This window comes from Lepidochelys olivacea, assembly GCF_965140295.1.
Source record: "Lepidochelys olivacea isolate rLepOli2 genome assembly, chromosome: 13".
NCBI classification, from domain to species: Eukaryota; Metazoa; Chordata; order Testudines; family Cheloniidae; genus Lepidochelys; species Lepidochelys olivacea.
The window spans coordinates 4,833,730-4,850,472 of NC_140423.1; the positions used below are offsets into that span (position 1 = coordinate 4,833,730).

Consider the following 16,743-nt stretch of genomic DNA (forward strand, 5'->3'; position numbering starts at 1 on the left):
AGGAACAGGAAATTTGTTTAATATTTAATCCTCAATCATCTCTGCATTTCTACTGACTTTTCCAGTCACTTCCATTTTTTTTTGGTCACATCAGGCTCCTTATTAATATTATATGAGATGATGAGTCTACTTGCTGCATTGAGCAGAGCAATAAACAGCAAGGCAGATAGGAAGAATGGCTTAGTAACTAGGGAACAAGATAAGGACTCAGAGGACCTGGGTTCAATGCCTGACTCTTGGGCCAGTCATTTAATTGAACCTAGCCTCAGTCCCACTTCTATAGACTGGGATTAATATTTTCCTACCTCTCAGGGGTGGTGTGGGGGATAAAAGTCTCTGACTCATTACCAGGTGCTCAGATACAACAGTGGAGAACCTAGCTACTCAGACTCTGGAGTGACAGGATTCTAAAGAGGACAGCCTTCTGTTCACTCGTTTCCTCTTTTCACACAAAACCCACAGCCGCCTAAATTCTGAACTGGGAAAGAAACTGGAAATGGTTAAATTGTGCTGTTAAAATAGTAAGCCCTGACTCTTGTTTATTAAAGAAATAAGGTGGGGGAGGTGATAGCTTTGATTGGACTGACTTCTGTTGATTGAAAAGGCAAGCTTTTGATCTTACACAGAGCAATTCCTCAGGTCTGGGAAAGGTACTCAGAGGGTCACAGTGGAACAGATTGTTAAACTTAAGGAGTTAACACATGTTGCAAGAGACCATTCAAGGTGAAGTGGGCAGCTAACACCTCTGCAGATGCAGGACAAAGAGGGTTAGTGTGTTATACAGATTGTTATAATGAGCCATAAATCCAGTGTCTGTTACTGAGTCCATGATTTTTAATGTCTAGCACAGTTATGAATGTAAGCTCCCAGGCTTGTCTTTTGAAGGTGTTGTGCAGGTTTCCTTTGAGGATGAGGAAGGAGATCAGATATGGAGTGTGCACCTTTCCCAGACCTGAAGAAAAGCTCTGTGGAGCTTGAAAGCTTGTCTCTTTCTCCAACAGAAGTTGGTCCAATAAAAGATATTCCCTCACCCGCCTTGTCTCTCTGATATCCTGGGACCAACACGGCCACAGCTACACTGCAAACAACAATGGAAGATCCGTCTTCCACGATGTCACCTTCAGGTGCCTAGACAGATACTTGAACATAAGATCTTGCCTTACAGTTTATTTTAAAAGACTGCTGTGACATCCTGACAAAGCCCCTAGCCCTTCTCAGAACCCGTCAGCTTAAAGAGATTGTGGCTAAGGAGCTCCTCCCAGGTGTTGATTAGCAGAGGGCCAGGAAGAAAGTCGGCTGATTAGAGCCGGTTTTAGCATTCTGGGGTGGGAGTGTGAAGCAGTTTTTGCTGCTGCCTCTTCTCATGCTCCCCATGGCTGCCTGAGCAGGGAAATGGGAGAGAAACTTACTTAAAGAAAGAAAAGTAGCTGAAATTTCCCTTTAAATCAGGGATGTCAAAACCCTCATGGGACCCAAAGACCAACTTTGCCTGTCAAAAGACAGTCCCCCTGCAGTGTAAGCTAGGGTTTTAAATGGCCTGGGCTTTGGGTGCAGACAGATCAGAGCTGGGCCCAGCACCCTACCCTACAGAGGCATGACTCTGGCTTGATTCATAGAGGTAGGGGTCTCGTGCAGAGTTCGGATCTGGGGGTTGATTCCAAACCCCTGGGCCCTGAAATGGTATTTGGATCAAGGGGTTTGGCTGAAGGCTCCCCTCTAGCTCTGAGTGTGGTGTTAGCTACAGGTGAGGACTGAGCTGTCTTGAGGGAGAGGTGTTGGGGAAACGTGAATCACATTCGGCTAGTTCTGTTAATAAACCAAACCACCTGTACGCAACAACCACCGAAAGTCTTTACTCATCATCAGCATTTTTCAATTAGTACCAGCTGGAGAGGGAGCATCTACTGTACCTGTGATAGCGTGATGGGAAAAGGCCTCCACATAGATGAGATAGTTATGGGGACAGTGTTTCTTTAGCCATCTGCACACATCCTGTTGGGTCCATAACACCACCGGCTTGGTAAGGCTGCCTAGCGTGGGGCTGGTATGGTAAATGCCATAGTGATCACAGGGACGACTCTACAGAGGTTTGGAAGCAGGAAACAGAGAAAGGGGAGGGTGTTAATGGACTTCAGTACCACCAGGAAGAAAAAACTCAGCCATGGGATGAACAGAGGCCAGGCTGAAACATCTCTGGAGAAGAGAGGTGCTTGGATAGTCTGGAAGGGAGAACCCCACAGTCGGTAGCAGGAATGCCTGCATAACATTGCCCAAGATACTTTGTAAGATCATCCTAACCCTCCTAATGGTCTTTTTCTTATTGGCGTGTCCAGAAGCAGCCACAGGCGAGTTGTAGGAAACCATGCATGGACGGAAGCTAACAAACCAACTGCAGAAGGGAGAGAGGAGAACTCGGATCCATGGCAAGCCTGTTGACCACACCCCAGCTGCATATTCTACTCCTGCATTGTCCTGTCTTTCCCAGAAAGCAGGCATTCAGGAAGGATGCTGCATTGCATGGGCATGCTATGACTGCTGCTTACTGTACTAATCAGGATAATTTCCCTGTCAGTCTGTCCTCCCCACATCTGCTCTCTCCACCCATTACCTCATCCTGTGTTTAGACTGTAAGCTGTGTGGGACAGGGACCATCTTTCCCTCTTTGTATGCACAGTGGCTAGCACAACGGGGTGCAGAACAGGGCTCCTAGGTTGCCTACATACAGACTAATACTAACAATATGGCAACATTTGTCTCAGAAGCATTGTCGCTCATGGTACTGCCCTGACTGAGAGGTACTGCCAGGAGCAATGCAAACACCGCTTGTCTTCGTTCAGTGCACAGGCAGATAGCACCTGTGCTCAGCTGCTCGCCAGTAAGCACCTTCACAACTTACTGCTGCTTTTCAAACAGTCAAGGCCCAGCTGCACCTATATTTAAAAAAAAGTCTTTGCAAGAGCACTCCAGCAACGTGCTCGGAGCTGCATGGGCAAACGGGGTAAATGCACCTGCACGTGGCGAGTGAGGCGTGACCCAGCCTCGTTAGCCCTCGGAGGTGCACTCGTCCGATTTGCACCCATAATCACGGAGGCTCTTTCGCCAGAGCGTTTCTTGAACAAGAGCCTCCGAGAGGAGAGAAAAGCGCAGGCAGGCTCCCAAGAGTAACTGCAACCTGAGCCCCACAAAGCCTATCAAGCCAATACTCTGACCTCCCCCAAACAAATAACTCTGTCATCTCTCTTCCCTCCATATCCACCAGTCCCAGCACCTTCCCCTGCAGGCTGCCAATCACTATCAGTGGTGAGGATTGTTTGCGGGAGGCACCTGTCCAGAGAGGATGGGGCTGAGACCCGCCCAACTCCTGACACAGGGTGCAGACAGTTTATTATCAGCATCGACCTCTGGTGGATGAGAACCAGCAACCCAGGGCCTAAAGGCGATCTCTCCAATTGCCGGTCCTTGAGCCACCTGTGACGGGTTTCCCCTGGGATGCTATCTGGAACTGGAGTACTACTGAGCCCTCTGACCCACCAGCCTGGGCTTCCTCTCACACTGTGCTGCTGTGACAAATTGCAAAGCCCTCCAAGCTTTGCACTTTCACCAGTATTTACACAGGTAGGGACATGCCCAGCTGCAGTCACATGCAGGCTCTCTAACTACCAGCTTGCCCGCCTAGGACTCAGAGCAGTACCGTCCTGCCTTGGTCAAACCTGGCCAAATCTGGTTTAATACCCGGTCCGCCTCGCCCTCAACGTGAAGAAGACCGTGCACACTTTTGGTAACCAAACGGAGATTTTTCCCAGATACCTTAGTCAAATGCAAACTGGTTTGGATTAAACCACAAAATAAGTTTATTAACTACAAAAGGATAGATTTTAAGTGATAGCCAACAGATCAAAGCAGATTACCTAGTAAATAAACAAAACCACAAACTGGGTTTAACATACTAGATAGGTAGGATATGAATTAGCAAATTTTCACCCTGAGTGATAAACAGGTTGGCAGATTCTTAAGGCACAAGCTGCCTTGGCTTTGCTGGCTGGGTTTCCCAGGTTTTCATACATAGGCTAGAAATCCCTTTAGCCTGGGACCTCACTTCCCCCAGTTCAGTCTTTGTTCCTCAGGTGTTTCCAGGTGTGTTGTTGTAGGGAGAGTGAGATACCATCACAATGTCATTTCCCCCTTTTTATATCTTCTTCCCCTTGCTGGAAAGCTTTTTTGCTGTGACCTGGGTCAGACAGTTCCCATTGGGTAGTGCTATCTCTGAGAGGTTTCTATTGTGCCCAGTTTCTGGGGTACTCCTTGTGTGCATTTCCTCAATAAGCCATTAACATTGTTTGGCCTTTTTATTGTTGTACGTGAAAGGCTGCTTGTGGGTGTTTTCAACCTCCAACTTATTTTGGTAACACACACATAGCCAAACTCCATAACTTCACATATGATGATAACACATACAATCCAATGAGATATCACTGTCCAGCAGACAAGACTTTGAGAATGATACCTCACAAGGCATACTTCGTACAAAACATATCCTAATTACCTGACAATGGTGAATAAGGGGGTGCCAGGATGTCACACCACCCACTCCCCTGCTGTGTGTGATTTAATGCCGGCATGGCTGCTGCATCTTCCCCTGGATAAACAGGAGAGCTCCATCTTTTTGAATTCTCATTTCATCTCTGTGACGGGGGCTTGATGGGGGTGCGGGGGATGGAAGGGGGGGGTCTGTCACGGGCTATTTCCTTCCCTTTCACAGAAGAGCGTATGTGACGTTCCCGGGAACCGTTCTGTGAAGATGCCCCAGCCAGCCGTGACTTTGCTAGTTAGGAATCCAATTACAACGAATGCTCAGGGCCGTTACACACTAATGCACAGGCCAGAAAGCACTTATTTATTCCTTCCCCCTGCCTCCACCTGCCCTGAAAGCCTCAGTCACACATAGTACTAGGAGATGATAGCTCCTTCCTCAGCTCCCTTCCCGGGGAGGGTTGCACCCAAAGGCAAGTAGCAATGAGCTCCCAGGTCTAGCTGTTACAGGGCTCATCCAGGACCTTCTGCACCCAAATCAGCCGCCCTCTCCAGTGTGTTCCCTAGGTCCAGTGGGGAGGAAAAGCAGTGGTGCAGGGTCACTGTAGTGGCAGGATCATTTAGGGGACAGGGTTAATCTCCAAATCACTAGATGTTAGCCCTGACCAAAGGGGACCTGAATGCTTACATGCCCCACTGAGCAAGCCAGGGCATTTCCCAGCAGTGCCTGGTGCCTTGCTGTCCCCGTAGGAATTGCCGGAGCAGAGCAGTCATGCACCGAGTTTCACATCCCATCTCTGAGAGCTGCCAGTGCCAGATGAATCAGAGGAAGGTGCAAACCCCATCCATGGGGGCCGCTTGCTCATGGGGAAGTCACTTCCCTGCCCTGGCAATTAGAGGTTGGCTCATCCCCTGATGCAGGAAAGAGTCTCTCTTATGTATTTTCCATAAACTTTTCAGCAGAGTGCAGCTCCACCCAGCAGGTAGCAAGACCTCCAGGAGCCCTCACACTCACCCCTTCTCTGAGAGAGGGTCTGGCTCCCGAAGCCAGGGCGCAAGACTCCCCAGTTGCTGTCCTAAAGCAGCAGGGCTGAGTGTGCGGCACCACGTGTGACCTGGAAACAATAACAACAGGCTGGGACTTGCCCCCCCCCCCGGTGCTCAGTCCCATGGTTTTAGTGCACATACCCAGCACCGGACTGGGAGGTCCAAATACTGCCAAGGCATTCAAATGGGGAGTTTGAGCGACATTTCACAGCCCGCTCCATGGATGGTCCTCCCAGAATTTAAGCCCAACATTTGAGACATTAAAGCTACCTAGAAACCCCCTCCCGCCACATAAAACCGCCTTGTGCTTTGCAATGCTCATGAGATGGGTACGGAAGCTGCAGCCCACCGTCCTTTGCCATCCGGCCCTTGCTGTCCCCCTTTGGCTTCAAGAATCTCTCGGTCTCCATCTCATCCCCAAATTCTTTATCCCGCTTGCACTGGGAGTGAAGTCATCCCAGGCTTCGGACACTCACAAAGAGTCAGAGTGAGGGAACATGTGACTAGCTCCTTGCTAGTCTCTCCAGAGCAAGGGGGCCACCCTCACAGATTGCAGGGACTGGTCTGATTTAAACTGCTCAGTGTGGAAAGAAGCAGCCGCCAATAATGGGAGGTGAAGGGACAGATGCATTGCACATTATGTGACGGAAAGAAAGGGGCCGGAACTGCATCTGCAGCTCACAGCTCCTGCAAATGAGTGGGCTAATAGACCTGTCTAGGGTCCACGCTAGTCAACCAGGCACCAGCAAGTTACCGCCAGCAAAATGCAAAAATCCTGTTGATGGCGCTAGGAGCTAGGCCTGGGCTGGTGCAATGGCATCACTTACACCTGGACCCTGTTGTTCTAAAGAGGATGGAAAGAGTACAAGAACAGCTTGAGATTCAGCAAAGGCTCTTCTGGTCCTGGTGGACCTGCCGGCTTGCTGGTAAGAAGAGTTTTTCTGTAGTCAGGCTGCTAACAACTGGAAACCCACCAAAACAGGGACTCCAGGGGACCACTCACCCTCTACCCCACCCCAGTTGTGGATCCCCTAAATATCCCCACAGAAACCCTTTATCAATAAACTCCCTACCTTAGGAGGCAGAGAACCGTAGAGCATCCACTTTCTTTCCCCCCTCTTTAGAGGCTGCATGTCTAGTAGTTAAGAGCATCAGGCCAGGAGCCTGGATTGGAATCTTGGCATGACCATGCCACCCTGGGCAAGTCACAGAATCATAGGAGTGGAAGGACCTCGAGAGGTCATCTAGTCCAGTCCCCTGCACTCATAGCAGGACTAAGTATTGTCTAGACAATCCCTGACAGGTGTTTGTCTCTCATCCGCTGTGTGCCTTGCTTTCCTCAGCTGTTAAATGGGATTCCTTATGGAGAAACACGGGGCTCAGCACTCAGTGACCCTCGGTGCCACGCCAGAGCAAAGGCCTACCTGTCAGCCTTAGTCATTGTCAACCTTGCTCGAAGCTTTTCTCTTAGTGGTCAATATGGGAAGAGGCCTCGTTGAAAAGCAGTCAGATTGTAGAGCCCCATGGGGGGACAGAAAGGCACATCCCTTCCCTTACCCAGAATCCCAAGTAGTTTTGGGCCTTACTCTCATGGTGTTCCAGCCAACATTCAGTAGAACCTGGCTTGTCAATGGCTTCAGTGCAGCCAGAGGAATGTGGCGCATCCCCGCTTTCATTGACTCTAGCGGGCTCTCGACAGCAAACAAAGTCCAAGATTCAAACTCATCCTGTTGGCAATGTGATAAGGTTAAACCTGCCTCCCAGCCTGTGTCAGAAATATGTTCCTCACTGGGGTTCCTGTGGCACCAAATTCCTGCCTTCGCCTTCACCCACCTGGGAAATGGTCTCCCCTCTCCCACCGAAGAAGCTGCCTCCTGCAGCTGGCCCATGCACTCTGATTCTGAACAGCGCTATGTCATGCAGACCAGAATGTCCCATCAGGGACTGGAGCATTGGCCCTGGGTGTACATTATGTGTCTTCGTTGCCCTGGCCAAGTTCTGAAGCCTGCAGATGGCTCTGGAGTTGTGGTAAAGTTTTCTTCTTCCCATTTGATTTTTACAGAAACTTCAGCGTTGCAAGGCCATTGCAACCTGGATTAAGCTCAGTACAAAGCAAATAACATGTCATGAGCAGCAGTATCAGGGAGCTGACTATTCCAATCCTTCACGGAGAATGTTTCTGGCCAGCAGGAGTTCTCGTCCTGTCAGGAGTCAGCCGAATTAGGTGGGGAAATAGGCCTGGGAGACCAAAGTCCACAGTTACTTTTTAGTGCTTCTGAAAAGGAAGGTAATAATAGCCTTGGCTGGAGGCTGGCACAGCCCACAAGTACAGCAATGGGGCTCTGGGAGAGCTCATTGCAGGAACTACCTGGGCTGGGGGCCATAAGAAGACCCCTTTCTGCACAGAAGCACTGAGTCAAACCGTGCTCAGAAACAGCTTCCACCAATGATCACAGGTCCCAGTCACTGCCCATATGGCCCAGGGCTGAATTTTTTACATGTTTCTTATTAGCCACTGTGTTAGGGAGGTAGGGTGGGCCAGTAGTTAGAGCAGGGAATTGGGAATCAGGATTGTGCTTTCGACTCTGCCACACACTTACCACCTGCCCTTGGACAAGTTATTTAACTTCTCGGCCCCTCCATGTGTCACAGCACATTGGATGACATGCGGGTCGGGGGGGCAGCTGGGAGAAGGACCATAGAACTGCTCTCCTGCTCCTAGATAAGCAGGATCTTATCCACCCCACACCCTTCTTCCAGTTGGTTTGGATTCTGTACAGGGAACCTCCTCCTTTGCGTGTCCTCATCTCCTTGAAAGGAAGAGCTTTCTTTTCCGAGTCTTTGTTGAGATTCAGCTTTTCTGAGACAGAAGGAAGCTGAATTCCCCAATGCCCACTGCGGCTCAGGAAAGGGCCAAAACATGCTGAATATGGCTGGGGCATATTCGAGGCAAGCAAGAAGTAGGGGGTGGTGTTTGGAAGTGGCTAGAAGCAATATGCCAGGATTCAGAAGGTCAGTTGCGTTTGTACTGCAATGTGCAGTATCAACTTCCTTGTGTGAACACTGACTAATTAAGCAGGCAAAGAGAGACAATTAGTGCCCAGGAAGTTGGGCATTCCAGGATTACTAAAACTAGTCCCATGTCCCTGCAATGGCAAACACCAGCCAGCCACGGGCAGCTGTGACACGAACTTGCTGCCCCGTCCCTGCTGACAATCTGGTACCTTTTATCAGCCATGACCTTAAATGTTCTCCTTTGTGACTCCCCTCTATGCAGCCGCAGGTGTTGGAGTGCGGCCAACTTTTCGTCTTGGAGATAACAAGGGTAGGAATGCCCCAAATCCACCCCCTTCACACATTGGCAATTGGATGCACAAGGAGTGCTCAGATGGGTGGAGCTTTTTCTCGAGCAAATTTTGCATCCAAGGATGGATGAGGCTGAACGGCAGCTTTGCCCTGGGGGGCAGGATCATGTGTTGTGCCTCCAGGTGGCATAACGCACACTGGTACAGCCCAGGGGCAGGTGGGGGAAGCCACCTTTCCTTCCTCCTGATTTTGGATTAGTCAAAGGCAAAAATGACCCCGGAGAGAGCTGGGCTAAATTACAGCTCTGCAACACAGCGCTGCTCCAGAATCCCCCCAGCATTACAGCCGTGGGTCCGACATGACCCTTTCTATCCTGAGCCGTGCCCATCAGCACTTCAGGGGGGTCTGTGTAGAGCAGCCATCAGCTGCCAACAGTGCCTGTACCAGGAGAATTTCCCCCTGGCCATCTTAGAAGTGTTTAAGGCCTCAGTACACCACTACATCATACAGGGGCTATAAGGCGCGGGAGAATCCCTCCCGAGATCTTTTGGGGGAATTTTGGGAAAATAGCTCAGATGTGTGTGGGCACATGCATGAGTGTTGGTGCTGTGTGTACAGGAGGGAAAGATTTTCCAAGAATCTGAATAGCAACTGAATAGCCTAAATACACACTCCATTTGTGTGCACTGTTACCATGATTTTTGTGAGCACAAATTGGGGAACTGCACACACTAGTTACCAGAACTGGCATTTGCACATGCAGTTACCCACTTTGCATGAGGTTACATTAACGGCACGCATAACATAGACGTACGCTTTGAGACCCTTCAGAAATCTGGTCCAGGAGTCACAAAGAGTTTCTGTTGGATATCCCATGACTCACGGAAACTAATGCAACAAGACATATTCAAAAGGTTCATATTCCGGGGAGGTGAGTAAGGAGGGGAAGGACTTTGGGCTTTAACATTTTCTCTCCAACACCCGATATGTTTTCTGATGAAGGCCTGACCTAGTGGTTTGAGCACAGGAGTGGGAGCCAGAGAATTCAGAGTCCTAATCCTGACTCTGATTTGGATTCCTGCTGTTGAGCAAATCACTTAACTTCTCTGTGTCTTGGTGACAACAATGGTCACAACCCTTACTCCCTCAAAGGGGTGTTGGGAGAATGAATTCACTGGGGGTAGGAATTAGCAAAGATGCAAAACACCCAGGATTCGGTTCCATGTGTTAAGCAAGTTGCTCATTTAAGTGCCACGCACATCTTTGCATGTCTCTTCCCCATCGTGGAGGACTCACAAGATTATGATCTTACATGGGCAAATCTTCCAGTGAGCTCAACGGCACCATGGGCAGGAAGGAGATTGTTACGTGCCTGTATGGAGCCTTTCCTCATTATGGCCAAAATCAGCCTGAGTCCCCACAGTTCATTCCCATTCATGCACCATGGAACACCAGGGGCTGGTTCTAATGCAGAACACCACTATTTGCCCACAGATATCAAAGTAACAAGCAATGATGGTAAAAGGAAAACAAAGTGCCCGAGCATAACAATGGCTCTTTAAAACCAAACAAAGAAACAATGCTGAGACCACAGCACCACTTATCCAAATAACCCACCCACGGGGTAATAGGCACTTAGGAACCCGTAATTTCCCCAGACAGGAGTGAGCCATGCAAAACTCTTGGTGGTTGAGCACGTTTTCACAAATTGGCAAGCTGTCTGAAATCACCTCTCCCCCTAATTGGCTGAGATTACACCTCGTTGCCTTGAACGTGACCGCTAAGCCAAACAGATGCAGCCTTGCACCTGGAAACTCTTTCAGAGCATATAATAAAATATTTCCTTTGCTTGCTCCAGATCAGAATCTTTCAAATCTCCTTTCCCCACCCCAGTGATCTTCAGACTCTCTCTGCTGGCCTGGGCAGCTGCAGTTCTGAGCAGTAAAGTCACAGTGGGACTTCCTCAAGCTATAGTTGGGGTCCAGAGAACCAGGCTCTAAGGGTGGGAACAGCACACCCTGAACCATACTCATCTGCAGGTTCTCTCTCTTGTTATTCCTGCTCAGCTGGAAGCTCAGCATGAGTCCCTGGGCTCCTGAAGGTGGTAAATGGGGAAGTGGAATGAATCAATGGCTCCTCTTCCAGCTGGCTGAACTAAACTGTCTCTCTGATAAACTCACAGCCATGAATATCAAACACTAGTGTTTCAGGGACCGAGGTAGAGGCTGCCTTAAAGGCTGTTCTACTGGGAAGAGACCAAGGAACCATCTGCAAGGTATGATGCCTTTTAATGTCCTCCTTCTATGGGTCACATGTGAAAGGGCTACGAGGCAAGGGTTTTGAATACAGTGAAATCGCTTTGCATTAATTCACCAGGCTTTTCTTCATTAGCTTCTCTTGCTTGCAGGGACAGCAAAAGTTGAAACCTCTCTCACCTTGAATCCCTGCTTTGGGGACTTGGAGTCAGCCAGCAGGGAGAGAAGACAAGCTTCAAAGCAGTTAGTATTAAAAACCAAGTGGATGCCCTGACCCATTTCTGATGGGACTGTGTGACAGGGGCAGCAGCTTTGCTTCCTAGTCCCCAGTGAACCAGGACTCAATCCCAGCTCCACTTCCCCATCACTTTGCACAGGTGCTCAAGGAAAGGGGTACAAGAATGGCTGCTTGGGACAGAGTTGGGAAAGTCAGGGGATGCACCCAGGGCTCATAGGGCAGGGCTGCAGCCCTAGCTGCTGCCTGGTCCTTTTCTGATGGTAAGTCACTTAAATTTTCCTCTCTCCTAGCAAGAGACCTTGCTGACCACAGCTGCATTTCTCCACTGACCCACTGCCCCAGCTGACAGTCTGTGGGTCACCACTACTCAGGGACCCAGAGGTGGATCACCACAGGGAGAGAGTGAGATCTACTTTGTTTTTCTAATCCCAGAGAAAAATGCCCTCCAGGGAGCATCTCCGGAGGCCACCCTGGGTTCACTGCAGGGACTAAAATAAAACCACCCATGCTGCAGCCATCAGACCCGTCTCTAGCTCGGTCACTGCAGAGCTCCAGCTGGATGGGCTGGAGATTTTCTCATCAAGACCCTGTTAAACTCACCCAATGCTTGAGACCTTTGCCTGTCCCCTATGAACAAATTACATTTCCATCAGGGGAAAGGAGCCTGCCAGTCCATGGATGCAGCCGTGGGTCCTGAGCAGAGTGGTCACTGTTGGGCAGGATGGGTCAGCTACCTGCGTGGATTCTCTTTGTCCACAGAATGGGCTCAGCATAGACTGCAGCAGGGCAGCTTCCTCAGGCTGGCCTGCCCGTCCGTGGAGACTCAGCCCTGCTGCCTGGGAGGCTGAAACGGGAGTTTAAGCTCCATGGGTCACCTAGGGTTTATGGACACAGAGACTTAGTGCGTGGCAAGCTGAGGCTGTGTGAATTTGCTGCGCACTGACCGGCCAGGTGGTCCCTGCTCTTGGGCACTAAAAGTCCCCTAGCACACATTCACCAACTCCCACGTCAAGCAGCAGCGGGTCAAAGTGCCCTAGGGACCTTTCAGTGCATGGCAGTAGGGTCCGCGCAGCCAGTTAGCGTGCTGGAGATCCACACCCCTGCTTCCCAGGCACTAAGCCGCCTTATGGACAAGTCTTTAGCCCTTGACTTCTCTGCCAACACTGCCAAGTGGAAGTGGGCCCTGTTAGTACAAACTGGATTGTGGGCACTTGACTGAAACCCATCAAACTCATGTCACAAAGGGGAGGGAGCCACTGAACTGTCCCCCCTGCACTCACAGTGCGTACTGAACACCGGGGAAAGGAAATTAAACTTCAGCGGCACCCTGGCCAGGAGAAGGCAGGATGAACACGCAGCTGGAATGAGATATTGCAAGTTTAAAGCCAGATGCGCGCACTGCATATTCTCTTAGGGTCTGATTCAAAGTCAATGGCAAGGCTCCCCAGCTCTTCAATGGTCCTCAAGCACCAACCTTTTGTAGTGGTAACCACCCATTTTTTCATGGTTTGTGTGTATAAAAAGATCTTCTGTACTTTCCACAGTATGCATCCGATGAAGTGAGCTGTAGCTCACGAAAGCTTATGCTCAAATAAATGTTAGTCTCTAAGGTGCCACAAGTACTCCTTTTCTTTTTGCGAATACAGACTAACACGGCTATTACTCTGAAGCCCGGTTGTAGTTGGTGGGGTTGGTTTCTAATGCTGCAGAATTAAATCAGAGGCCGAGACATTCAGCCCAGAGAGAGACACGGTCCTCGTCTCTGCACAGAGAGACGCTGAGCTGGAGACACAAAGCGAAATGCTTCTGGCACCCTTAACTCAGCCTCTGATGAACAGGAGTTTGCACTGGAAATGAAAGAACCGATGATGCAGAATTGCTGATGTCAGCACCTTTTGCCTCCCTCCCTGGAAATACTCCAGTGACGAGGCAGCACTGACTAGTGCCTTATCGTTAATAGCTTGTAATAACAAATACAATGTCCCTGTGGGTTCACCTGCCGACTTCCTGCCACAACAGGCCAATCAGGACTGTAGTGAGACCTTTGACGATGAAAGAACAGCAGGTGCCCCAGTCCTGGCTGGAGCAAAATGCAGTGAGCTGTCCCATGGCAGCTTTGTGGAGAAAGAACGCCGGGGCAGTCACTGCAGAGATGGGGCCAGAACCAAACCCCCGGACTTTGTGGGAGTTCGGTCCAGACTCTGTAGCTCAGGCTCATCTCTGCTGCAGAGATCTAGCATTACACCCCCTCGGCTTCAGTGGCAGGTACTGAATGCCGTGCACAAAGCAGGCTTTAGGGCCAGTCTAGACTGCAGTTGGAGGTGTGTGATTGCAGCTCTCTCCTGCACTACTTTTAATCTAGTTAGCACGGGTACTAATAGCAGCGAAGACATGGCAGCTCAGGCCGTCCAAGCCGGCCTGGAACCCTGGGGACATACTTGCATTCCTAGCTTGGGTGGCTGTGTCTTCACAGCTATTGTATCCATCCCACTTAGACTGAAGCTAGGGCGGGTATGTCTACCTGAGCGGCAATCACACCTCCAATTGCACTATCGACATACCCAAAGGGGACGCTGCGGCACGGTCTGTACAACAGAGAGCCCATGCTCACTCCAGGTCACCACGTCTGCTCAGTGCAGGACACCAGCATGCACTCTGCTGATGCACCCACGTGCCACTGAACTCCAGTGGCAGGTGCAGCCTGACTAATCAAAGTACCTCTTCTCTTTTCAGCTTCAAAGCCCTGCAAAAAAAGAGAATTAACAATGCTTGCGGGGGAAAGGGGAGACAAGTTCCACTCCCCACTCCTACTCCTTCCACAAGGTGGGTTTTTTTAAAATCTCCTTTCAATAATCATCTCTTAAATTCTGCAGGTTATGAAGTCATCATGAGAACGTAAAGCAAAACCAAGAGCCTGCTCTTGCGAGGTTCTGAGCTCTGCGGGAGAGACACTCCCCTTAAAATCAGTCAGTTTGGAGGGTGCTCACCACATTACAGGACCAGTCTGGGAGAACAGGCCTTCTCTTTCCCTGCTAGGCAGGCAAAAGGAGCGTGAGGTTGGAGATCAGAGCAAGTCAGAGCCTATGACTCTGACACCTCATGCACTGCCAGAGGGTGGGGGTTAGGGGGACAGCATGCTGGAAATATGCTGGAATGGCTCCCTCTAACACAAAGGGCCATTCAGCAGTGCACATAGACATGGCTAGCGTCCCATAAGAGGCGAGGAACGTACACTCCTGACAGGTGGGTACCTGTGAGCCTTCGGTTCCCGGCTGCTGTAGGAGCTTGACGGTCCTGCCTCCTGCTGACCTCTGACTCCGCCCGTCGTGCCAGGTGAGGCTGCTGCCCGTGTTCCGCTGCAGACGGTAGTTGAGGTTTTCGGCTGACACCGTGTGCTCCAGGAGGTTCCGGCAGAAACTGAAGTGCGCGGCTGCGGCTGGGGAGGAGAATGATTATATCAGAAAGACAACAAACATACCCCATGCGCCAGCGTCCTCCCACAGCTGCCCAGATTGCACTATGCGCTGCTGCTCAAGAGACAGGACTGAGTCCACGTCCTCCAGTCTTCTTCTTTGCCCCTGAGGCCGAAGGATCTGGGAAGGATGGGGAAGTGCACCACATTGGCAAAGCCTGTGTTGCTTTCCCCTCTGGTGGCTGGTCCACTAGAGGACAACAGCCTACTACTGCTACCTGCTCTTAGCTGACGTGGCAGAAGTCTGTTCTACACATCACAGAGGCAAAACTCCATTGAGCAACCATGCAGGAGAGGGCTGTTGCTATGGCAGCGCTTGCGGCCAGGAGAAGGGCTTGCTGGGAGGACAGGGGGTATTTTCCAATAAGAAGCAGGTGAGGCCATTATAAAGGAAGGAAGCTTGTCTGTGGGCTGCCCAGGGAGCAGCTGCAGCATGTCAGCAATCCCATGTCTTCTGAAGGAGCAGAAAATCAGCCCCAGTTCTCAGTGACCAGCTTTGGCTGGTCGCAGGCACTTAAATGCACAGTGACACCCTATGGGGCCACAGCCGCTGACGAGGACCCACGCACCCGGGCTGCAGGAGCTCCGACCGCAAATCCCAGTTCTGTTCGGAAATGGGCTGGCTCTGGAGCCCGTCTCCCACTGGCATGTGGGATGCTAAGCCCCTCACTCAGCTGCGCTTGGTGTGGACACAGGTGCTGCATTGGCGCTGATTCTGGAGGCTTTGACATAGAGCCCCTCCCCCCCCCCCGCAGCCTAGGGCTGGCTAACTGGGTCCCCTGGGCCTGAAACTGCCACACACAGGCAATACAATTACATTTAGTGTCCCAGCAAATGAAGGCTTATTGGAGGGGAGTTTGCCTCAAGCAGCCATGTGACCCGCTAGGACCCGTTAACCCTTTAGAGGCGACAGGGCCTTAAACTCCTGGCACTGGCCTTCTGGTCCGTGGGGCTCCATACTGTGATGGGAGGTGCAAAGAGGAGGTTGAACAAAGAGCTGCTTCCCTTGCCAGTCCTGGGGGAGGTGCAGTGGGGAGCTCTGAGTGTGCACAGGACCCTCTGGCTGTGGCTTGAGCTTTAGGCTGGCCAGGCCTGCCCCTCTCCTGTGTGGGGGGAGGGGACCGAGTGCCTTTTTGCCGTATGGCTCCCCGAACACTTCTCCAGTCTGGGCACTGCCAGCAAAGACGTACCCTACCATGAAGAAATGCCCGAGAGCTCTGCAGTGAGAAGCCCACATGCCAGGGCTCGGAGTGGGGCAGGCTCAGTGTCTCGGACCGTTGCTGGGCAATCCTGGCGCCTTTTCCAGGGGCATTTCAGCACCAAAAATGCTGAGGAGGCAACATCCCAGGGGCTGCGTGCTGGGCTCGTGAGCCGTGGAAACCACGCTCCAGTTCAGAGGGGCAGAAAGTAAAAATAGGAGGACGGAAAGAGGGAGGTGTCGGGGGAGGTGTCCAACAGCCGTACACCTCTGCTCCCGAAACTGCCAGACAGGGTCTGTGTAACCCAGGATCCAATGCTCAGTGCTATGACCGTTCCCAGAGCCGGACTTGAGGAGGGCTGGGGGCCTGGTGGGTAGAGCAGGACGAGCCTGTGTTGTCTGGCTCGATGGAGGCTCGCGAGTGACGGGGGAGCTGCCTCTTGCCACCTCGTGCCTGTGAAACCATCCTGTCTGCTCAGATGGCTGCTGTTACCATGGCAACAGATTCTGCGACCTGAGTAACAATGGGTCTGCGCTGTGGGCATTCCCGGCACTACCCCAGTCCTGCTGCGAACCCCCCGTCCCCCCCCGGACCCCAACCACTTGATGCCAGTCCCCACAGCCCCTCCCTTCCCACAACCCAGCCCAGTTTTCCTTCAAAGGAAAACACCTGATGGAGGAACCTGTGCAGAGATTT

General features: G+C 51.2%; 1 protein-coding gene across 3 annotated transcripts in view; it reads right to left on the reverse strand.

Moving 5' to 3' along the window:
• Nucleotides 1-16,743, reverse strand: part of SAMD10 (sterile alpha motif domain containing 10) — a 60,451-nt gene that overhangs the window by 26,008 nt on the left and 17,700 nt on the right. For all 3 annotated transcript variants that reach the window (XR_014713821.1, XR_014713822.1, XM_084645322.1), the window contains exons 2-3: nucleotides 14,628-14,812; nucleotides 1,911-2,079 (exon numbers count right to left, since the gene is read on the reverse strand). Coding sequence is in view for 1 of the 3 variants with exons in the window: in XM_084645322.1 (XP_084501448.1) it covers nucleotides 1,911-2,079; nucleotides 14,628-14,812 (354 nt within the window). In the remaining 2 variants the exon portion in view is untranslated. The remainder of the gene's footprint in view (nucleotides 1-1,910; nucleotides 2,080-14,627; nucleotides 14,813-16,743) is intronic.